This window comes from Erinaceus europaeus, chromosome 11, assembly GCF_950295315.1.
Source record: "Erinaceus europaeus chromosome 11, mEriEur2.1, whole genome shotgun sequence".
Classification (NCBI taxonomy): domain Eukaryota; kingdom Metazoa; phylum Chordata; class Mammalia; order Eulipotyphla; family Erinaceidae; genus Erinaceus; species Erinaceus europaeus.
The window spans coordinates 58,553,180-58,577,264 of record NC_080172.1 but is presented as its reverse complement, the minus strand read 5'-3'; the positions used below and the strand labels follow the sequence as shown (position 1 = coordinate 58,577,264).

At 40.9% G+C, this 24,085-nt stretch overlaps 1 protein-coding gene across 4 annotated transcripts in view; it reads left to right on the top strand.

Annotated features, from left to right (window-relative positions):
- TTF2 (transcription termination factor 2) overlaps positions 1-23,527 on the top strand; it is a 42,483-nt gene extending 18,956 nt beyond the window's left edge. For all 4 annotated transcript variants that reach the window (XM_060201813.1, XM_060201815.1, XM_060201816.1 and 1 more), the window contains 14 exons: positions 2,588-2,707; positions 3,578-3,728; positions 6,566-6,671; positions 9,913-10,094; positions 10,817-10,970; positions 11,294-11,385; positions 12,333-12,415; positions 12,784-12,917; positions 15,304-15,474; positions 18,710-18,768; positions 19,614-19,764; positions 21,029-21,111; positions 22,494-22,568; positions 22,846-23,527. In XM_060201813.1, coding sequence (XP_060057796.1) covers positions 2,588-2,707; positions 3,578-3,728; positions 6,566-6,671; positions 9,913-10,094; positions 10,817-10,970; positions 11,294-11,385; positions 12,333-12,415; positions 12,784-12,917; positions 15,304-15,474; positions 18,710-18,768; positions 19,614-19,764; positions 21,029-21,111; positions 22,494-22,568; positions 22,846-22,990 — 1,706 coding nt within the window. In that variant the 3' untranslated portion in view covers positions 22,991-23,527. The remainder of the gene's footprint in view (positions 1-2,587; positions 2,708-3,577; positions 3,729-6,565; positions 6,672-9,912; positions 10,095-10,816; positions 10,971-11,293; positions 11,386-12,332; positions 12,416-12,783; positions 12,918-15,303; positions 15,475-18,709; positions 18,769-19,613; positions 19,765-21,028; positions 21,112-22,493; positions 22,569-22,845) is intronic.
- Positions 23,528-24,085: the final 558 nt, after the last annotated feature.

Here is a 24,085-nt window from a genome sequence, read left to right as displayed (position 1 = left end):
CTTTCTGATAGTGGCCAATGTCAAGTCCCAATCTGCTTTGTGGATACTGTCTCTGCTTTGGTCCACCAAGCATAAGAGAAAAGCACAGCCTTCCCAGTAACAGACATGCCCATGTCTCCCCGTCCTGTAGAAAGGATTACATAGGGAGCGTCTTTTCCAAAGTTGCTCATGTCCAAATTGAAGTCTGTGTCAGTATAGAGGATCCCTGGTAGAAGTCAGTTGTGCACTGGTGCTCTAACTGCAGAGGACCCTAGAAGGCAAATTTTCCAGACTGTTGTGGAGACTTGCCAAAAAAACCCTAAAATTGCAACTCTTAAAAAATACTCAACTCTGTGGTCCAGGAGGTGGTACAGTGATACAGCTCTGGAATTGCAGGCATGAGGCCCTGAGTTTGATTCCTGTCCCTGCTTATTCCAGAGTACAGCATTGGCTTCCTATCTCTTAAGCTAAATAAAATAAATCTGAACTTCCAGAAAATATGACAGATATCCACTGTGACTATTAAGAGATTGTGCTGGAGCTCCCCAAGCCACCCACCTCCAGGCTCAAGGATTTGCTAGAGACTCAAAGTGCATAGCTCTTCTCCAGGCTAGAACTCATTTGTTTGTAGATCTCAGGTCTCACACATGCACTATTTCACTGCTCCCAGGTCTCTGTCATTTAAACTAGGGATAGGGAATGTCCAGCCTGAGGGCCTTATGCAGCCCTTGAAATCAGTTTGGTCTGGCCTTGCCAAGGCAAGCACAGGTGGGACTTGAAATTCAACAAATCTAGGAGCTCTTTTCATATCAACATTAAGTGCTTATTTTTAAATTGACAATTTTGTATGGGCCATGAATGATGTTATGAATGTCTAAATGGCTCTTGGCAAAAAGAAGGCTCTCCACCCCCTGATTGAGACAAGAAAGAGGGAGAAAGACACAGCAGAACTGGAGCTTTCCATGAAGCTCATGACTAGAATTTATTACAGTGTGATAACAAAATTATTTGGATTTGACACAAAATTTAGCAAAGGAAAAAAGGCACATAGGGCCAAGTTCAGGGGACACCAAGCACAAGCTTCAAAGGAATCACACTCCACTGGAGTGGACTTACTTACACAGGATGACTTACTTCTCCCAACTGTGACAACACATGTCAAATGTTGCCAATCAGGGAAGCTCACCAGAGATGTAGTGCCCAGACTTTTATCTGGTGCCAGTAGGCTAGGCAGTTAGCTTGTTCTGGTCCGAAATCACAGACCCCTAGAAGGTGAGCATGTGTTCAGCAAAAATTGCCTCATTTGTACAGACATTTAGGGGCACAGTAACCGACTTTCTTTGTTTCTGTGGGTAGTGGGAACCCTCCTTAAACCAAGTTCCAAGTGCCAGCCAAGGTCCAGTCTTACAAGCCAGAGCAATTAGTCGCAACTGTTCTGTTAGCTTACTTATTACAGAGAAGAATTTTTCTTTTTTTTTTTTTTTTCTTTGTTCCCTTTTGTTGTCCTTGTTTTATTGTTGTAGTTATTATTGTTGTCGGATAGGACAGAGAGAAATGGAGAGAGGAGGGGGAAGACAGAGAGGGGAAGAGAAAGATAGACACCTGCAGACCTGCTTCACTGCCTGTGAAGCGACTCCTCTGCATGTGGGGAGCCAGGGCTCAAACCGGGATCCTTACGCCGGTCCTTGTGCTTACCTGCACTTAACTTACCTCCGCTACCTGCACTTAACCCGCTGCACTACAGCCCGACTCCTAGTTAGAAGAATTTCAACCAGAGTCCATGTCACATATTGCTTGTATTCTGGATTACTTAAACTGTTAACTGCTCTTTTCTGATGCATAAGTTAAGGGAATGCATCTAAATTAACTCTAACCCCAGGATATGGCAACAGCAGTAAAGTAGGTGTTAAGATATATCTAATGGACCTTTTTACCTTGGAGGAAGAGCAAAAAAAAGATTAGGCAACAGTATCAAACTGGGCTAGATAATAGTGAATAAACTAAAGATAAATAACAGAATAGTATAGAGATTAGAATGATACCTGAAGGACAGATTTTTGCCGGTCCCAGTTCAGGACGCCAGACACCGGGCTAGCAACACCATTCAAACGAGCGGGGATGCAGTGCAAGCTAGTTATCTCTAATCACAATCCTGTCTTATATATATCTCCTGAGGCGGAAGTGTCAGGAAGAGGAAGTACGTAGGATAGGGGGTAGGGAGAAGGAAAAAGCGTGAACCAGTGGGGATTAAACCAATGAAAACAATGATTATGTAAATAGACCACAAAGTTAAGCAATACAAGCGAACCTAATGTGATGATCAAAACAGAAGTTCTTATAAGCAGAATTTAGAAGCATACCAACAATTTTAACTTTTAAAAAAGTCATGGTAAATATCGTTGACCTAGATCTCAAAATAAATAGCAAGAATTATTTATATACCTATTCATTTTAACAAGGAAAATGATGAGTTAGTTGGCTAAGAGAGCAGTGCCTGGCATGGCACTGGCATCAAAGAGGGATGTTTGCCAGTGATTTCTTCTCTTGAAGCTGAATTGATTCTCTGCCCTAGGTAACTAATTTCGTTCTTTATGTCTTTATTTTCCAGCGGATGACATGGGATTAGGGAAAACTCTGACAATGATTGCACTCATCCTGACCCAGAAGAATCAAGAGAAAATCAAAGAGAAGGACGAAAATGTGGCTTTGACTTGGCTTTCCAAAGATGGTATACAGAAGTGCCTTAAGAGCCTGCCTTGCCCTAAATCATTTGAGCCAGCTGAGAGTGGAAACCTTTTAGCTATAAAAGGATATCATTGATCACCTGTTAGAAAACCAGTGTTAGGCTTATTTCTGTGGTATCATTTCTGAAGTCATATATGCTCATTACAAGTGTTGTTTTTTTTTGTTTTGTTTTTTGGTGTGGTTTTGTTTTGTTTTGTTTTTGCCTTTTAGTATAAAATTAGCTAGACCTGTGACTAGGAAAAAAAATTATGGAGACAGCTACTTCTCTGGGAGATTTAGCTTAAACATAGACGCCATCATCTCTATTATTGCTGGGCATATAACTACAGGGCAGATTAAAACTAATGAGTCAATATTTTTTCAGGAAGAGCTATCAGGTGCAGAGTTTAACCATCATAGACAATGCTGTTTTCTTTGTTTCAGATATATCTAGATTTTAGGCAATTTTTATCTGTCTCATCTCTATCTGTTCCTAATATTTTATTTAGTCATTCATTTATTGGATAGAAACAGAGAGAAGCTGTTAGAGAAAGAGAGGGAGAGAGACCTGTAGCACTGCTTCATCACTTGTGAAGTTTCCCCTATATAGGTGAGTCCTGGTTCGAGCCCCCCGGCTCCCTACCTACAGGGGAGTCGCTTCACAGGCAGTGAAGCAGTTCTGCCCCTGTCTTTTCCTCCTCTCGCCATTTCTCTCTGTCCTATCCAACAACAATGACAACAAGAATAACTATAATAAAGAGAAACAACAAGGGCAACAAAAGGGAATAAATAAAAATTTACATAAATTTATTTAATGTACTCTTTAAAAAAATAATGAATATGATAGGTGGTTTTTCTCCCCCCCTCTCTTAAGACTCCCCTGAGTTTACTTCTTATGGAACACTAATCATCTGCCCTGCTTCCCTGATTCATCACTGGAAGAATGAGGTGGAAAAACGTGTAAACAGCAACAAACTAAGAGTCTATCTCTATCACGGGCCAAACCGGGATCAGCGTGCAAAAGTGTAAGTCAGAAAAGTGGCAAGTGCTTCCTTATTGGCTTAAACTGCTTGTTCTGCCCTGCCCTGCCCTGCCGCCCTGCTGCCCTCCCCACAATTTCATTCAATCAGGACTAAGCTATTTGTGAAGACCCAAGGCATGCTCATTGCCAAATAGCCTTCAACTGTCCTAAGAGAATGCTCCTTTGCTCTAGTCTTCTTACTGATTCCAACACAAGCTGTGAGAGGAGGCCTGAGCTACCCAAGTTTTCAGTCAGGTGACTGCAGCAGTTCACTGACAGAAGAGGATGGTTGCCAGAGTTCTGACTCCAAATTTACATTCTTCTGTTAGTGTGAATGGAGCCTCCAGTCTTATTTTTTTTAATTTTTATTTATTTATTTTCCCTTTTGTTGCCCCCCCTTTTATTGTTGTTGTAGTTATTATTGTTATTGATGTTGTCATTGATAGGACAGAGAGAAATGGAGAGAGGAGGGAAAGACAGAGAGGGGGAGAGCCAGTCTTATTTTTTTTTTTTTTAATTTTTACTTATTATTGAGAGAAATTGGGAAGGGAAGGGGAGATAGAGAGGGAAAGAGACAGAGAGACACCTGCAGCCCTACTGTACCACTCGTGAAACTTTCCCCCAGCAGGTGGGAAAAGCTTGAACCTGCTGGGTCCTTGTGCACTGTAATGTGTGCACTTAACCAGGTGTACCACCACCTGGTCCTGAACCATCCAGTCTTAAAAGGCATTTTGAGATAGTACTGTGTATATATAGTAGCTGCATGTTGAATATTATATATATATTTTTTTCAAACTAAGCGCTCTCATATTTATACACTCAGTACTCTAGGAACAGAGGGATAAAAGTAAAAGGAACAATGATTTCCTGATCAAACATGTCTAACTAGCAGTCATGCTTTTTTTTCTCCTCTCAGTAAGACATGATGCTAGTGACCTATCACAGTATAAATAAATGCACTTATATATGCACTTGTATATGTGCTGCTTTACCATGTGTGTGTTCCAGGTTCAAATCTGGCCCCCACCACGTTAACTGAAACTTTGGTACTGTGGTCTTTCACTTTCTCTCTTCCTCTCTGTCTCTGTTTGTAAGATGTGTGTTCAGATGTGTGATTCCCTATAATTCCCTCCCACCTTGGTTCTTCCTCAGTCTTCTCTTTGAGTTCTTGTACCTGATTTTTTTTTTAATTGTCACCAGGTGAATCGCTGGGGCTTAGTGCCGGCACCGTGAATCTACTTCCTCCAGCAGCCATTTTTTTCCTTTTTTTTTTTTTTTTGTCTCCTTTCTATTTTATTTGATAAAGCAGAGAGAGACTGAGAGGGGAGTGGGAGATATAGAGGAAGAGAAAGATAGATGCTTGCAGACCTACTTCACTGCTCATGAAATATCCGACTTACCAGTGGGGAACAGGTGTTGTACCTGATCTGACTGCCAGTTTCATCCAAACCCACTGGGGATTGGGGCAACTTTGCTTTTCTTTCTTAACCAGGAATTGTTTTCCTAAAAGTCTTGGGCGACAACAGAACAGAGTCAATCACATACAAGATGACAAGGAAAAGAAAAGGAACCTGATTATGTTTTAACTGTTGTATCTTTCATATATGAACTCGTAACAGCTTTTAGATTCAGCAGTTTAGAATTAGCCCTGACTGAAAACAATGTTCTGGAAGAAGTAAATAAAACATTTCCCAATTGGTACTTTTAGTAGTCCTTGTCTTTTGGCTTTAAAGGAGTTTTGTCTGTGTTGTTTCCAGTTATAATATGAGATTCTGGATTCAATACTTGCTAATCTGTTCAAGAATGTCAGAGAAAAGTTGTTTCTGTTTCTGAGTAATCTCTCTTCCCAAACTCTGGTATTGATGTTTTCACTCCTAGGGGCAGAACAAGCAAAATTGCTCACTTTAATAGTGTGCTGTTTTGCCCTGTGTGCAATCCAGGTTCAAACCCAGCCCCCACTGAACTGAAGGGAAGCTTCAGTGCTATGTTCTCTCTCTTTCAGCCTTTGTGGACTCTCATGACTGAAAGTCACTGCAACCCACACACAACCTAACGTGCTGCCTTCATTCTGTATTTTTCAGTTAGAAATGCATTGCTTCTCAGTGGATTTACACTTTGATCATTCCTGGCTTGGTATTCAGAATGCATCAATTGACTGATTGGAATCATTCTCAATTATACTTCTCTTTATGATGCTAAGGCTGCATGTAGCCGTTGCCGCATCTGGAAATTAGGCATACATATCATTGTCATCAAAGCTGTTTATTGAGGTTGTCTCAGGGGGCATAATATTAAGCTTCACTGGAAAAAAAGATTTTCGGATTACACTAAGAGTGATTATATGTAAAGAGCGTGGGTAAGATAAATTAAGGGTTTACAGCATGTATTTTTATTCCCAAATGCCAAAGCTGGATTAATGGATTTTCACAAATCCATTATAGAATGATATGGAGAAAGCATCACTGCTTTGAGAATTTCACATTTCCCTGGACTTTTGCATCATCTATATCAAATCATTAGTAAATGTGAATTTCCATCCCTGTACTACGTTTTGTTCTGGCGAGATCATATCAAGCTTAATATGACTTTAGCCAGAGAGATTTTCATTTCTGACTCATTGAATGGGGAAAAGGAGACTGTCCTCACTATAGTATGTAGAGTGTGAAACCCCACTTGAGTAAAATTTCATTCTCCAAAATTCTGCATGTATATGATAAGGATGTAAGTCAGTGGATTCTGCTGTCCTTTCAGCTGTAGGCATTGTTTTAAAAGAACCGACCCTGCTTTTTGTTAGAGTCATAGAAGAATGCTTTACTGTTTGCTTTGTGTGTGTCTGTGCAGCCTTTCAAAATATGACGTCGTGATCACCACCTATAGCCTTCTGGCCAAGGAGATTCCCACAGAGAAGCAAAAAGGAATGATCTCGGGTGCAAAGCTTAGAGTAGAGGTGAGACTTGGGGGCTCCCAGGGAAGAAGCATTTGCAAAATCAGTCATTTACCTGAAATCTTTTCCATGGAACCAGATGATAACAAAGCACCCTCCTGAGAGGTCAAATGTACTAACCATAGCATCTGTGGTAACATAGAGTTCTTTCCTCTGTCTCTTCTCTTTCAGTCTAGAGAGACTGGCAATAGAGATTGGAGTCTGGAACTGTTTTAGTCATTTTTTTAAAAATGTTTTCTTTAATTTTATTTACTGTTATATAGAGACAGAAATTGAGAGGGGAGAAGGAAAGAGAGAGAAAGATTTGCAACCCTGCTTAACCACTCATGAAGCTTCCCCCCTGCAGGTGAGGACTAGGGGCTTGAACCTGGGTCCTTGTGCACTGTAATGTATATGCTTAACCAGGTGTGCCACTACCTGCCCCCCCCCCCGTTTTTTGGGGTTTTTTTTAGAGCTAACATTAACTTCCCTGCAATTGTAACTATCACATGAACGTAAAAAAACTTTGTTGTAATTCTTATTTTAGAGTCTCTAGAGTTTACTCAAGATATTCTTTGATAAGGTTTAGGGTGTCAGGCGGTAGCACAGTGCGTTAAGCGCATATGGTGCAAAGCGCAAGGGCTGGCATAAGGATCCCAGCTCCCCACCTGCAGGGGAGTCACTTCACAGGCGGTGAAGCAGGTCTGCAGGTGCCTTATCTTTCTCTCTCCCTCTCTGTCTTCCCCTCCTCTCTCCATTTCTGTCTGTTCTAACAATGACGACATCAATAACAACATAATAATAACTACAATAACCAAAAAAACAGGGGCAACAAAAGGGGGAGGAAAGCAAACAATTATATATATATACATATATATATAAAAGGTTTATTATGTATTACATATGAAAATGGAAAAAAATTATAAAAGAGGGTGGAGTTAGATAGCATAATAGTTTTGCAGAGACTTTAATGTCTAAGGCTTCCAAGTTCCAGGTTCAGTCCCCCACACCACCATGAGCCAGAGCTATGCAGTGCTCCAGTTAAAAATAAGTAAATAAAATTCCATATGAAAATGTGTGTTTAACATGAGACAGAGAAAAATCAGAGCACCACTCTAGTACATGCAGTGCTAGCGATCAAACCAGTAATCTCAGGCTTGAATGTCCATAGTTTTACCAGCTGAAATATTTCTCTAATTGCCTGAGGGTATTTTTTATAAAGACAGTTTTTCTAGTACTAGTATTTTTGGAGTTAACTCATTCACTGATTTTCTCTACCTTCTGGGAAAGGGGTTACAAAGGAAAGGGGCTATAAATAATAGGGGTACAGTGAACCAAAGGTTACACAACTTGGGAACCACTAAGAGGAAATCCTGATTGTTTGCTAGTATTTCCACGATAGAGCCAATTATGTAATTCAGAGACTTTAATGCATAATGATCGTGGAACTTTTATTTATTTGTTTTTTAAATTATCTTTATTAGGTAGAGACAGCCAAAAATCAAGAGGGTAGGGGAAGATAGGGAGAGAGAGATAGACATCTGCAGCACCGCTTCACCACTTGCAAAGCTTTCCTCCTGCAGATGGGGACCAGGGGGCTTGAACCCGGGTCTTGCACATTGTAATGTATGCTCAATCAGTTGTGCTACCACCTGGCCCCTATGATAGTGAAACGTTTTTTGTGGTCTTGTCCATCTTTCTTTTGTACAACAAGATATTCATAGTTTCTATATTTGGGGGGAGATTTCTAGAATGTTTCTTAAAAATAACTCTGACTTCTTACAAATCATTAACTCTTCAGATACCTTGATGGTTCTTCATAGCTTTCAGGATAAAACCCTAATTCCTTTACATGACTAGGCTGTTTAAGATCTTGGATGTCTCTTATTTACCTGCCAGCTTTCCCTGTCACATCTAATGTTCAGTCATAACAAGTTCAGGTGTGCTGTTTTGCTTTTTTTTCTCTCTGAGCTGAATGCTTTGTTTCCACTGCTTTTTTCTGAGATTATTATTTTTTTGACCTCCTGCTTTAGGAGTCCTCTCTGGACCAATCCCTTCCCCTCACCCCATTTGGTCGGTTGCATCTCCTAGCACCTTGTGCTTATTTATGTCATAACACTCCATTTATTCAGCAAATACTGAGTATCTGCTGTATGCCAGACGCTATTTCATGCATAAGGAATGTAACAGTGGACAAAAGCAGCTAGATTCCTCTTGCCATGTACAGAATTATTCAGTGGGACGTAACTCCATATTTATCATGCTACACAATTATCTTTATACTTGTTTCCTCCTACTGCTAGGCTGTGAGGAACTGTCCTTTGTATCTGGCTTAGTGTTTTGTTTTATTTATTCATTTATTTATGCCTCCAGGGTTATTGCTGGGGCTCGGTGCCTACACTACGAATCCACTACTCCTGTGGCCATTTTTTTAAAAAATTTTTTGGATAGGATAGAGAGAAATTGAGAGGGGAGGGGAAGATAGAGAGGGAGAGAGAAAGATAGACACCTGCGGACCTGCTTCACTGCTTGTGAAGTGCCGGAAGCTCGAACTGGGATCCTTGAGCGGGTCCTCACACTTCATACTATGTGCAGTTAACTGGGTGTACCACCACCCGACCCCCTGGCTTAGTATTTTATATATAAAAGTAGACCTTTACTAAACATCTAGTGAATTTTTACAAATTTAATAAATGCTTTCTTTGTCATGTATGTGACTCAAGTTCAAGATTAGCCTCTCTAGTACATTGAAAGAAGTATTGGTGCTGTGATATCTCTCTCTCCCTCACCTTGCTGCCTCAATCTTTATCCAAAATAAACAAGTAAATACTTTACTGACTGAGTGAATTTGTAGGTGCATCATCTGGTTGGTATTGCCCCCATGTTGTAATCACTGCTCAAAAGTTGAAAGAATAAATGAAAATTCAGATCCAAAAACATTTTACTCATAAGCTCAAGAATTCAGGCTCTCAATAATCTTGGTCCCCTCCTCCCCCCCCCTTTTTGGGGGAGGTGGAGGATAGAGACAGGGAAAAAAGAGTGAAAAAGATGGTGGGTCACAGACATGACGCCATCCAGGTCAGCTACTTCACTACCGATCTTGGTTTCTTAAGCTTAATTCTCATCCCAAAGCGTCTGAGCCGAACTCCCAGGTTTAACGGGAAGAGTAAGGCATCAATACTTAGATATTTCTCTTGTTTCTCCCTGAAGTCTGTGTTTTTGTCTTCTCCCTGCTGTCACTAGGTTGTACTCGTATCTCTTCCAGGGCCCTTCAGCACCTTTGCTTCGAATAGTCTGGGCTCGGATCATATTGGATGAAGCTCACAACGTTAAGAACCCCCGAGTGCAGACTTCCATAGCTGTGTGTAAGCTACAAGCCCGTGCCCGCTGGGCTGTCACTGGAACTCCGATTCAGAACAACTTGTTGGACATGTATTCACTGCTGAAGTGAGTAAACTCAGGAGCAGTATATCAGTATGGGCCCTGTCAGTAACCCTTCATGATTATTTCATATCTCATGATAAAGCTCCAGTGTGTACCAGATTATCTTGTGTAGCAGATGGCAAGCCTGTCAATCTCTAAAGGGCAAAATAATTAATATTTATGAGAAAACAGTCTGCCGACTGATGGGCTGATATAGGACTTTGATTACATCTAGCCCCTGTGTATGGAAAAATAGGGGACAGATTGAGTTAAGGGGGACCAAAGTCATCTTTCTCCAGTCCTTTGAACATTTTAGGCTACTTCTGCTTTAAGATATATGGCCTGGGGTCAGGATTACAATTTATTTGAAGCAGACAGAGAAAAAAAAAGATTTTAAAATACTTGCTGGGTTTTTTTTTTTCTCCCCCAAATCAGCATACAAGAGGATATACGATTTCTTTGCTAGCCTTTGAAGCATTAGGAGTAAGTTCTAGCTATAGCTTGCATGTCATATTGTGATGGTACAGTCATTGATAATGAGGGAATTCACATTTTTGTCATGTGGTTTTTGTTACCAATTCGGACCCTTTTGCTTTGTCTCATAGAGCCGTGCTGTGAAATTCTCTTTTAAAAGTGATTAGATGATAGATGTGACCAAAAAATCTGTTATTCACCTGTTTCTTTCTTTGAACCTCTTCCTTCATCCTCCCACATTCCTTCCCTTTTCTCTGGCCTTCCACAAAAAGATTTCTCCGTTGTTCTCCATTTGATGAATTCAGTCTGTGGAGGAGTCAGGTTGACAATGGTTCAAAGAAAGGAGGAGAACGGTTAAGTATTTTAACCAAGAGTCTTTTGCTGAGGAGAACAAAGGACCAGCTGGATTCCACCGGCAAGCCCTTGGTAATCTCACTCTCTGTGTCTCCAGGGGTGGGGTGGGGGCAGTGGGTGCCAGGAAAAAGTGATCATGCCTTGTCTTGGGTTGCACAGCTCTCTGCTTTACTCTGATCCTGGAAAGTCTCATTTTCCTAGGACGCCCTAGTGACACTCTTCTACACAGCAGCCTCACTATGCATGCCTGAGCAGTCAGTCCTATTTTTAGGGGAGGGTGCAACCTGCTATCTGGGGACTGAGTAGATTTCCAGCATCAGCCCCAGCAAGTTTACTCTGTGTTAATTCGTACAACTCTATCCCAGCTACTCTATTTTTATTTTTAATTCTTCCAGGTGACACTGCCCCAGCGTAAATTCCAGTTGCACCACTTAAAGCTTTCTGAAACAGAAGAGGCTGTTTACAATGTCCTTTTTGCAAGATCAAGGTGTGTGCTGTGAAGAGGTACCATCTCACTTGCATTGCTTCATACCTGTCCTTGACTGGGAGCCAAGAGATAGTAATACTTGGTGGTATGATTGAACAATTGGATATTTGTATTCCTCTGTTCAAATCTCCCACTCACTCTCCTTAACCCCTCCCTAGCTCACCTTGGTCTCATGTACACATTGAAGACTTGAACCTGTTCTTCCTGGGCTTCCTTGCATAGTCCTAGGGGGTGCCCTTGTACCTTGGTTCATTTTTGTTCTCAGGGGATAATACTGAGAAAGCACATCTCTTTGACCTTTGATAAGTTATCCATCATTTCACTGGAACTGGAAAACACTGCCCTGTAACTCTTCTTGCCTCTACTCTTTGTACTTACTTCTAGAACTCTAACCCTTCTTCAGTTTCAGGTGTACTCTTCTCTAATTGGTGGCTCTCATATGCAATCTCATGTCCTTATTATATATCTTGTCTGCTTAAATGTTTTTCAACAGATATGCCAGTATTGTGCTAATGATATTACATATTGATATGTGAATATGTATTGTTAAATTTCATAACAGTTTTGATAGCTTGTAATATCTGGGTCATTATAAAAATGACACACCAAGGACATAGCATAGTGATTATGCAAAAGACTTCCATGTCTGAGGTTCTAAGACCCCAGGTTCTGTCCCTGGTACCACCATAATAAGCTGGAGCTGAACAGTGCTCTGAAAAAAAAAATTAAAACAGGAGAAGATAAATAAAATTGATTTATTTTAAAATATAATGACTTATTTCTTATTACATTTAACCAGTGTTTATTGAACCTGATGTCATTTAACAAGTTTACTTTTATAAAATTTTCAAGATCGCCCTGCAAGCACAGTTAAGCTATGACCATTATAACCCTGTTTGGTCTTGATGACTATTACATGTGCATTTTCTTTTCTTGGTCTGAGATAGGTTAGCTCTCCAGTCTTATCTAAAAAGACAAGAAAGTGAGGACAAACAATCTGGAAGAAGTCCTGATAATCCATTCAGTAGAGGTAAGCAGTCAAAAACTCAAATCCCTGTAACTAGTGGCAATGTGGAGTCAGATACTGTAACCTTACAGAAATGGAGCTTGTGAATTCTTGATGTCACAGAGACTTGATCTTACCTCATCACCTCAGAGTAAAATATACTGTGTCTCTAAGCACCAGGCTTTATGTTTATTTCTAAATATCTGCTACATTAAAATGCAAACAGGTCTATAAAGAAAGCCATGACTTCATGGACTAAACTGGTATAAAGTAAGCTGTGTCTTACAATGAAAAAAGGAGCTTAAAGTAGTCTTGTCTAGTTCCCAACTCTTCCTCACATTTCTGTTTTCAACTCTGTCTTCTTCCTTGTGGTTTGTTTTCCTTCATGGAAGTGGCACAGGAATTTGGGTCATCTGGGCTTGGGCATCCCATCTCTGGTGACTCCCAGAGATCCAGCACCGTCCATATACTGTCACAGCTGCTGCGACTCCGCCAGTGTTGCTGCCATCTTTCTTTGCTGAAGTCGGTAAGGAGTATCCTAGTGTGGTATCTAGAGGGCCAGTTCAAATCCAGCTCAGCCTCCTGCAGTGGGATCCCTTCTGGGTCAGGAAAATGGAGTGTATGGCTTTGTTTTTTGTTTTTTTTTTTTTAATTTGGTGGGGACAGAAAAACAGGGTTATGTTTTAAGTCTTTTTAAAATGTTTAATTATTAGAGATAGAATGAAACCAAGAGGGAGAGGGAAAATAGAGATGAAAACGGGGGGGGGGGGAAGCATACACCCAGTTAAGTGCATATTTTGCCATGCACCAGTTCATTTGAGACCCCTAACTCCCACCTGCAGGGGGACTCTTCACTAGTGGTGAAGCAGGTCTGCGGGTGTCTATCTTTCTCTCTTCATATCTTCCCCTGCCCCTCAATGGTTATACAAATCAATCTCATGCCCAAGCCTCTTGAGCTTCCAAATTCATTCCCCAGCACCATCAGCCAATGCTGAATAGTGCTCTGGTAAGAAAGGAAAGTAGGTCTATAGACATCTAATTTTTGACAAAGGAGCCCAAACTATTAAATGTGAAAGAGAGAGTCTGAACAAATGTGTTGGAAATATTGGGTTGAAATGTGCAGAAGAATGAAACTGAACCAGTGTATTTCACCACACACAAAGGTAAACTCCAAATGGATTAAGGACTTGGATGTTAGACCAGAAACCATTAAATGTATAGAAAAAAATATTGGTAGAACTCTTTTCCATCTAAATTTTATAAGCATCTTCAGTAACTCAAGTCCAATTGCAAGGCAGAAAAAAACAAAACACACAAAAAAAAAGCCAATGGGACTACATCAAATTGAAAAGGTTCTGCACAGCAAAAGAAACCACCACCTAAAGAGACTCCTTACAGAGTGGGAGAAGATCTTTACATGCCATACAATAGACAAAAGGCTGATAACCAAAATACATAAAGAGCTCACCAAACTCAGTAACAAATGAACAAATGACCTTATCCCTAAGTGGGGAGAAGATATCAACAGTATATTCACCAAAGAAGAAATTAAAAAGGCCAACAAACTTGGAGAAATGCTCCCAGTCATTGATTGTCAGAGAAATGCAGATAAAAATGATAAAATACTACTTCACTCCTGTGAGAATACCATACTTCAGAAAGGATAGTAACAAGAAATGTGGGAGAGGCTATGGGGGGTAAAGCCTCCTGCACCACAGATGGGAATGGAAATTGGTCCAATCCCTATGGAGACCAACCTGGAGAACTCTCAGAAGGCTAGAAATAGATCTACCCTATGACCTGGCAATTCCTCTCTTAGGGATATATTCCAAGGAATCAACCATACCCATCCAAAAAAATCTGTGTATACCTATATTCGTAACAGCACAGTTTATAATAGCCAGAAACTTGGAAGCAACCCTGGTGTACAACAGATGAATGGTTGAGAAAGGTACGGTGTATATATACACAGTGGAATACTACTCAGCTATTAAGAATAATGAATTTACCTTTCACCACCTCTTGGTTGGAGCATGAAGGAACCAGGTTAAATGAGATAAGCCAGAAAGAGAAGGATGAATATGGGATGATCTCACTCATGGACAGAAGTTGAGAAATAAAAACAGACTGGGGAGATAGCATCATGGTAATGGAAAAGACTTTCATGTGTGGTTCTGAGGCCCGAGGTTCAATCCCCAGCACCACCATAAGCCAAAGTTGTTGAACAGTGCTCTCTCTCCCCCTACCCATCTCTTTCACTCAAAAAAATATAATATTAAAAACTATATAAAGATGAAAAATAAGAACAGAAAAGTGAAACACAAAGGAGAACTTGAACTGGGTGTGGTATATTGCACCAAAGTAAAGCACTTGAGGGGTGGGAGGTGCTTTCAGGTCCTGGTGAATGATGGTGGAAGAAGACCTAGTCTGGGAGTGAAATGTTTTCCAGAAAACTGAGAAATCTTACACATGTACCAACAACTGTATTTACTGTAAACCATTAACCTCCCCAATAAAAATATTTTTTAAAAAATTAAAAGGGAAGGAAGAAAAGTTTTTTTACAAAGAAAAAACAGTAGATAGAGGCAAATCCACAGGTAATGTGTTAAATTTGAGGAGCTATGAGTAGTATATTATGGTCATCAGTACCTTAGAGTATTCAGTGAGAGGAAATAGAATGATCATGCAGTTTTCTTTGACAAGTAAATCCCACCATTTATCTTCAGCTCAGTGAAAAAGTGCAATTTTTTATTTTAGTTGGGGTTTCAATGAGGACAATTGGTGATAAATTGTAAAAAAAAAAAAAAAAAATCTGTGTGTGAAGTGTTGAAAAAAAAAAAAACAACCCTTCATTGGCAGGTACTATGACATGCTGCTTTACCTGCCCTCTTTATTCTTCTCATTCTGCTCAGGCCCTGGATCCAACAGAACTGAAAGGAGAAGGTTTGGTACTTTCCTTAGAAGAACAGCTTAGTGCTTTGACTTTGTCTGAACTCCACAACTCAGAATCATCTTCCACTGTTGCTCTTAACGGTGAATATTTCCAGGTGGAGCTTTTTGACAGCACAAGAGAGAGCACCAAGGTACTTTTGCACTGCTTTTCTGGTAGCAAGACTTTGATGGCACACATGTTTTCCTTGCTTGAGAGTGCTGTGTTTGCTCAAGAGACTATAGCCATTTGATGGCCAAGCTATCAAACCGCTAAGATTGTGGCTAGTCAGCTTCTTCCTCCAGTCTTTAATTCTAATTTTATTTCATGACTAACACTAGACTCTTATTACAGTAGAGTTTCAGAGAACAACTTGGGCCTGCCCCAGCTCCAAAAGAGGCTTTCTCTCACTTGAGAGAAAGGAAGCTAGGGCGGGGGTAGATAGCATAATGGTTAGAGAAAGAAAGAAAAAGAAAGGAGTCAAGTGGGTTTATGCAAGTGCCAAGAACAGAAGTGAACAAGCAATTTGTTTCGAGAGAACTTTTTTTTAAAGATTTATTTATTTGTTAGTGATTTAATAATCAGCAAGACAGTAGGATAAGAGGGGTACAATTCCACACAACTCCCACCACTAGAGTTCCATATCCCATTACCTCCAATGGAATTTTTTCTATTCTTTATCCTTCTGGGAGCATGGACCCAGGATCTTTCTGGGGTGCAGAAGGTGGAAGGTCTGACTTCTGTAATTGTTTCTCTGCTGGACATGGGCATGGCATGTTGATCCATACTCCCAGCCTGTTTCTATCAAGAAAACTTTAAAGAAAAATAGCAAAGCTTGGCCTTAGAGGCTGTGGTACATCTGAGTGCCTTGTTTTTTATGGTTGTTGTAGTTATTATTGTTATTGATGTCATCATTGTTAGATAGGACAGAGAGAAATGCAGAAAGATGGGGAAGATAGATAGGGGGAGAGAAAGATAGACACCTGCAGACCTGCTTCACCACCTGTGAAGCAGCTCCCCTGTAGGTGGGGAGCCAGGGGCTTGAACCCGGATCCTTACACTGATCCTTGCGCTTCGTGCCACATGCGCTTAACCTGCTGTGCTGCCGCCCAACTCCCTTCTGTTCTAATTTCATTAAAGCTTTTTAAGACTGAAGAGTCCTATCAGGAAGGCTGAGATGTGCCGTGACTTGATTCCTGCTTTTCTATTGACTGCTTAGGACATGCCCCATTAGCTTGCACCCACTGGAAACAAGAGGAGAACATGTTTCTTTCTCTGCCGCTATCTTGTCCTGCCTTTTCCTAGCTTCAATCTCTCTTCAAAGGCTTAAAAAAATGTGACTGTCACATGGGTGGTGTGCCTACTTTGTCATTCCACAACTCAGGTGTGAGCCTGGATCCCACTACTCTAGAGAAAGCTTTGGTGTTATAATATCTTTCCCTCTCTTTTACTTTCTCTCTATCTGCAGCAGTCAACTTGGAGCATTGAAGCTCTGGTCATAATAACAGCAACAGAAGTAACTAGAAAGACTAGGAAGGAGGTCACTGTTAAGGGACTAGTGTTACTTTAGAATTATTCATGGGGGCCGGGCGGTAACGCAGTGGGTTAAGCACACATGGTGCAAAGCACAAGGACTGGAGTAAGGATCCCAGTTCAAGGCCCCGGCTTCCCACCTACAGGGGAGGGGGGGTGTCACTTCACAAGTGGTAAAGCATGTCTGCAAGTGTCTTTCTCCCCACTTCTCTGTCTTCCCCTCCTCTCTTGATTTCTCTTTGCCCTATCCAAGAACAACAGCAATGACAACAATAACTACAACAAGGGCAATAAAAATGAGAAAAATGGCCTCTAGGAGCAGTGGATTCATAGTGCAGGCACCGAGCCCCAATGATAACCCTGGAGGAGAAAAAAAAAGAAGAAGAAGAATTACATTCATTGAAACTTGTAAAAAATATACATAAACATATACATGTTCGTTTGTTAACTGAGAGAAATACAAGAAGAGCACCCCACCCCTAACCCTAATATGTGACCAAACTTTGTGCATCTTTACAGTTAACTACTAGAGACCAGAGAGATAGCCCTTTGGGTAGTCTGTGCACGCAGCTCAGACTTGAACCCTGGCACTACATGGGAAGTGTTGTGGCATTGGAAGAAGCTCCGGTGCTATGGTGTCTCTGTCTGAATGACAAAGTAGCCTGCAGCAATGAAATCACACATGTACAAGGCAGGGCTTCATGGACATACAGATAAAGTTAAATATTAGGTTATTTCTATTCCTGTCAATTTGTGCTCCTTATACTCTGTAATAGTTATTCATACTATTGCTATAAACCCACTAGTAGTAGTCAAACCATGTAAGGTTGTTCCACACAGGGAAGGGAGTTTTCTGTGTAGAGAATTGAACTTGCATAGGGCCAGAGTCATACCTGGCATTATGCATGTCAGAGTGATGCTCTGGTTCTCTCCCTCTTTCTAATAAGCAGACAATAGATTAGATCTTTATTTCTTTTTTTCTCTCTCTCTCTTCCTTTTTTTTTTTTTTTTTGCCTCCAGGGTTATTTTGGGGCTCTGTGCTGACAATACAAATATACTACTCTTGGCAGCTTTTTTTTTTTTTTTTTTTCATTTTTATTAGCAAGGACAGAGAGAAATTGAGAGGGGAAGAGGCTGGGCGGTAACACAGTGGGTTAAGTGCACATGGTGCAAAGCACAAGGATTGGCACAAGGATCCCGGTTCAAACCCCTGGCTCCCCACCTGCAGGGGGGTCACTTCACAAGCGGTAAAGCGGGTCTGCAAGTATCTATTTTTCTCTCCCCCTCTCTGTCTTCCCCACCTCTCTCCATTTCTCTCTGTCCTATCCAACAACAACGACATCAATAACAACAATAACTACAATAATAAAACAACAAGGGCAACAAAAGGGAATAAGTAAGTAAATATAAAAATATTTTTAAAAAATAACAACGATGATAAACAAGGGCAATAAAAAGGAAAAAAATAGCCTCCAGGAGCAGTGGATTTGTAGTGCAGGCACCGAGCCCCAGTGATAATCCTGGAGACAAAAAATAAAAATAAAGAAAGAAATTGAGAGGGGAAGAGGAGATAGAGAAAGAGAGAAAAAGACAGACACCTGCAGACCTTCGAATCTTCTCGTGGGTCCTTACACTTAGCACTATGCGAATTTAATCAGGTGCTCCACTACTTGCCCCCCACCCTCCCTTTCTCTTTCCCTTCTTTCCTTCCTTCTTTTTTTTTTTTCTTCTCTTAAGAAAGGTAAAACCCAAAGCAGAGACCACCTAAGAATTTACTTCAGAATTTCTGACAGAAAACAGGAAAAAGATTATTTGTTTAAACCAATATATAAGTATAATCTTTATCTTTTCCCCAGATTTCATCTCTGTTGGCAGAACTGGAGGCAATCCAAAGAAAGTCAGCATCCCAGAAGAGGTAAATGTGAAATTTGATATTGCTGTTCATCATAAATCTCAACTCTTTATATCAAGGGCCCTGAATCACACTCAGCAGAAAGTGTAAGGTGATAGCATTCACTATGATTTCTAATTAACAGATTTGTGGCACAGATGGAAAAGGGAATCCTAGAGAGTTCAGGTAAGCCAGGCATCTGAAGAAAGCAGAGATGCATCTACAGGAAGAAAAAAAAAAATGATAGGTGGAAAAGAGGGAGACAAGTGTGATCAGAGAGGGCACCCCACGGAACTGGGAATGGTCTTTTTTGGCTTTGCTTGATTTTTGCTGCTGGGCCTCCAACCAAGGCCCTCACACTTGTAAAGCCTGCGCTCCATCATTGAGCCACATCTCCTACCTAGGATGTTCCTAAATTAGGGGCATGGGTGGTATTAGGATTTTATTTCTTATATCTTATGTGCATGTTATACATTTGCACTTGTATATATAAAGTATCTCAATCTTAACAAAAAAAAAAAAATTTAACTCTATTTTTAAAAATAAAGTCCTAGCATCTCATTGCTCTGATAGAGGGAGGTGGCTTGTACCCATTTTGCAGGACCACAGATCTCTGGGTGGCCCCTAAACCCCCAAATAATAGACTCGTCACTAGGTTAGCCTCCACTTTTACTGTGACTTCATTTAGCACAAGGCATCATAGACTGGACCCAGAAACAACTGGAAGCATTCTGATGAGATAAAGTGACCTAAGTGTGCCTTGCCCCAGCTGCATTTGATATCTGAGTTGCAAGAGTAATGAGGGCATTAGGCACTGCAGATGGATTTCATCTGTTATGCATGGCTGGTGTCTTCTTCCTTCTTGCCAGTGTCATCGTCTCTCAGTGGACCAGCATGCTGAAAGTTGTAATGCTGCATCTCAAGAGGCGCGGACTAACGTATGCCACCATCGATGGCTCTGTCAACCCCAAGCAGAGAATGGACTTGGTCGAGGCATTTAACACTTCCCGGGGCCCTCAGGTAGGAGCTGGCCACACCAGAGCACTATTACTCTAAAAAAAAAAAAAAAAAATCCCAGCCTTGATCTACCTAGGTGTTTGTACTAATTGATTAGGTCTTTATTGGGGTGCATATCATATTGGGATGCAGATATTCTAAAGGAAAATTAAGATTTGAAGAATAAAAGGAGAGTAAATGGAGAACTAGTTAGGATCAAGATTTCTTTGTGGAAGAAGCAAATGTTGAAGATATGTGGGATTTGAGTTTGAAGATAAGGGAAACAAGAACACAGGCATCTAATTATGGAGGATAAGCATTTGGGAAACATTGGTTGAATAACAGGCACCAGCAGAGAGTAATGGAGTGGATAGAATCTGATTAATGGAAAGTTTACTGTGCCTGCCACCCCCAGGGCTCTAAACTACAGTATTGGCATGTTTTTACAGGCATGCATTTAATATTTTGAGGTTGACTTACAAAATAAAAAAACTGAAGTGAGAATTTCCACACAGGGTGAGGTATGGGAGATGGCATTTCAAAAGGGGGCTGGGCTGGGCTGGGCTGTGGTGCTCCCAATAGAGCACATATATTACCATGTTCAAGGACCAGGGTTCAAGTCCCCAGTTTGCCCCTACAGAGGGTAACATCATGAGCAATGAAGCAGTGCTGCAGATGTCTTTCACTCTCCTTCTCTAGTCTCCCCTTCCCTCTCAATTTGTCTGTTTCTATCCAAAAAAATAAAAAGCTACCAGGAGCAGTGAGTAGTGTATAGTGGATTTGTCCTGAAGGCACTTATTCTCAGCAGTAACCCTGGTAAATTAAAGGGGGGGGGGTGTGTGCAGTGGCACAGCAGGTTAAACGCACATGGTGCTAAGTGTAAGGACCGGTTCGAGCCCCCTGCTCCCATCTGCAGGGTGGTCGCTTCACAGGTGGTGAAGCTGGTCTGCAGGTGTCCATCTTTCTCTTCCCTTCTCTGTCTTCCCCATCTCTCGATTTCTCTCTGTCCTGCCCAACAACAGCAGCAATGATAACAACAACAAGGGCATCAAAAATGGGGAAAAATGGCCTCCAGGAGCAATGGATTTGTAGTGTAGGCACCAAGCCCCAGCGATAACCCTGAAGACAAAAAGAAGAAGAAAATGCAATTGCCAATGCAGTTGCCAATAACAGCAAACGGAAATGAGACTGGAACATATTGCTTATTTCTGTATTGATCACGGCTTGAGCCTGAGATAGGAGAGGTGTATTATGAGACCAACTCTACATAGTGTGCTTCCTTTTAAAGGTCATGCTGATCTCTCTCTTGGCTGGAGGTGTTGGTCTAAACTTGACTGGAGGAAACCATCTTTTTCTCCTGGATATGCACTGGTAATGATTCTGGATTATCCTTGAGTTGTCAGCATGGCAGGGAGACTGATCTCTCATCTAGATGAACAGGAAGAGCTGACTACTTCTTTTGAGTGCACTTTTATTGTATTATACAGATGCCTTTGTGCTATACATGTGTAGATAGAGATCAAAACAAGATGCAGGCTGGTTGACAGCCCAGAATTCCTGAGCAAGCAGGCCTTCAATGACTACTTAAAATAGTCAGTTTACTTTATTGTTAGTCTAACATCTGTTTCCATGGAAACTGAAAGGAGGGCTTTCTTCATGGCTAAGAGCTACATCATTTGATTTTATTTCTTCAAAATACCATATTTCAGACACATTTGTTGACATCCAAGGAAATCTCAACTCTGGAGAAGGGGAAGAAGTGTTACTCTAAAAGGAAAAGGAATTTTCTAATTGTGTTAGAAATGCACTTAACACACAGCCCCTGAGGTCACTGTACATTGTGTCACCACCAGGAGTGTAACAGCATCCTTCCTGGAAACAGGATGAATGAGTTAGTGTGTTGCTAGTGTCATAATTAGTTCCAGCTTTTGGTTTTCCAATTATGCCAGTCAGATATTGCAACTTGGGGCACTGTGGCTGGGGATTACCATTTGTCTAATTCTCTAGGCAGCCCAGATGACACAAACAGGCCAATCTATTATTTCCTGGGAAAAAGTGTTAAGGTTTTACTTGGGACTTTGCTATACCATGTGAGTGAGGAAAGCAGACAAGGGATTAAAGAAATAAGAAATTAGCTTGGGGTAGATAATGAGAACCTAGAAAGGAGACAAGTTAGGTCTCTTCTTTAAACTGTAGAATGTTATATTGGATTGCTGGAAAAGTCATGGCACATATTTTAGAAATGTGTCATAGAAAAATATGTCATGACTTTCCCAATACCCTAGTAGTTGAAACATATCTTAAGAGTCCATTAACCAGCCCTTATGATTCCAAATAGTGCTGTGAAGCCTGGAAAGTTGAGGTTAGATGACAAGCCAAAAATCCTCTTGCTAATCAGTGGCAGGATTGAACACTGGACTCTTTCTATTCTGTTATCAACAGTTGCCAACTGGTGATGGTGCTGAGAGTTTTTATTAGATCTGAGCCTCATTAGAGACCAAGATGTCTGGGCTTTCCATGGAGCACAGTCTGTGAAAGAGACTATATATATATATGGCTTTGCAGTTTGCCTATGGTCTCTGTTATGTGAATAGTCTTCATTGTGGGTTTTTTTGGTTATATTTGTGCAACCTTTTAGAAACATGAAAACCGTTTTTGCACCCAAAGGCCATATAAAAACAGTGTGCGAGCTGACTTTGCCCACTCTGGTTAGGGTTGTCAGCACTTCTGAGCTTGACTTGTCTTCTTAACAGGAACCCATCACTTGAAGATCAGGCATGTGATCGAATTTACCGAGTGGGGCAGGAGAAAGATGTTGTCATACACAGGTAAGCAAAGATCTCCCAGGGCTTAGGCCTTATAAATCTGGTTGAGGCTGTTTGGATCTCTTCAACAAAGGTTTCTTAAACAGAGTAAGATTTCTTATTTTAAAACTGAAGCATAGTGGCTGGGTGGTGGCTGAGGGTCCTTCTGTCTCCTCTCCACTTCTCTCTGTCCTCTCCAAAAAAAAAAAATTAGAAACTGAAGCATAACTATGTTATTAGATATTCTGCTTTTTTTTTTTTTCTTTTCCTTTGTGCTTATGTATCTGTTGTATTTTTCTAGATTTGTTTGTGAGGGAACAGTGGAAGACAAGATCTTGCAACTCCAAGAGAAAAAGAAAGATTTGGCCAAACAGGTTCTGTCAGGATCTGGAGAATCTGTCACCAAGCTCACCTTGGCTGACCTCAGAGTCCTTTTTGGCATCTAGCCACCTGGCTATTGAATTCAGGATAGCTAGTGTGGAGCAGGATGTGGGAATAACAGCCTTGCCCTTTCAGCTGTCTTTGACATTTCATGTCACCGCAAAGCTGACATTCTCCTCAAAATGAAGCTTAATCTTCTGTCCAGAATTGAAGGTGTTAATAAGCAGTTGCTTAGCCAGTCATCCCATATAATAAAACCATTGTGATAATCATGTCAATCAATTCAGCTCTGGAGTGACCATTAAACCAACAGATTATGTCAGATAGAAGGAAATAATTTTGAGTTTGACTGTGTAAGTTTGGGAAAAGCTTCAGAAAATGGTCAGAAACTCATCTGGTGCCTTTCTCTTTCCAGCTGATGGGGGACCCAGTGTCATCCTTTTAGTACTATTTTACACACCAATTCACAGTATTTGCTGTATTTGTTAACACTGTTTCATTTAGTACTATTGTGTAGTTTTCACTTAGTATGTGTACCACTTGGTCATTTAATATTTATACTATCACTTGAATAGTCTAATAAATCTGTGTTTGGCAAAGTATATGTAGTGTTGTGCATCCATCAAAGCTCCATCTTCTTTCCCTTTGAGTCACTTATGAAGACTGGATTTTCAGGTCTTTGCTGTAGGAAAATTGTCAGTGAAACCTCAGAGAAGTGAACTTTGAGTATGATTCTTCGTGTTCTTTCTTACCTCATCATCCCATTGAACACAAAGCAGGCCTTAGCAAATTGTGAAGTCATGAGATCAGGGATTCTTAACCTATTTTTAAAAATATATATTTATTTATTCCCTTCTGTTGCCCTTGTTTTATTGTAGTTATTACTGTTTTTGTTGTTGATGTCGTCGTTGTTGGATAGGACAGAGAGAAATGGAGGAAGCTGGGGAAGACAGAGGGGGGAGAGAAAGACAGACATCTGCAGACCTGCTTCACTGCCTGTAAAGCAACTCCCTTCACTTCACAGAGGACCCAGGGGCTCAAACCGGGATCCTTATGCTGGTCCTTGCACTTTGCGCCACTTGCGCTTAACCCGCTGTGCTACCGCCCAACTCCCAACCTTTTTTTTTTTTTTTTTTTAGTCACAAGCCTTTCTAGTAGAC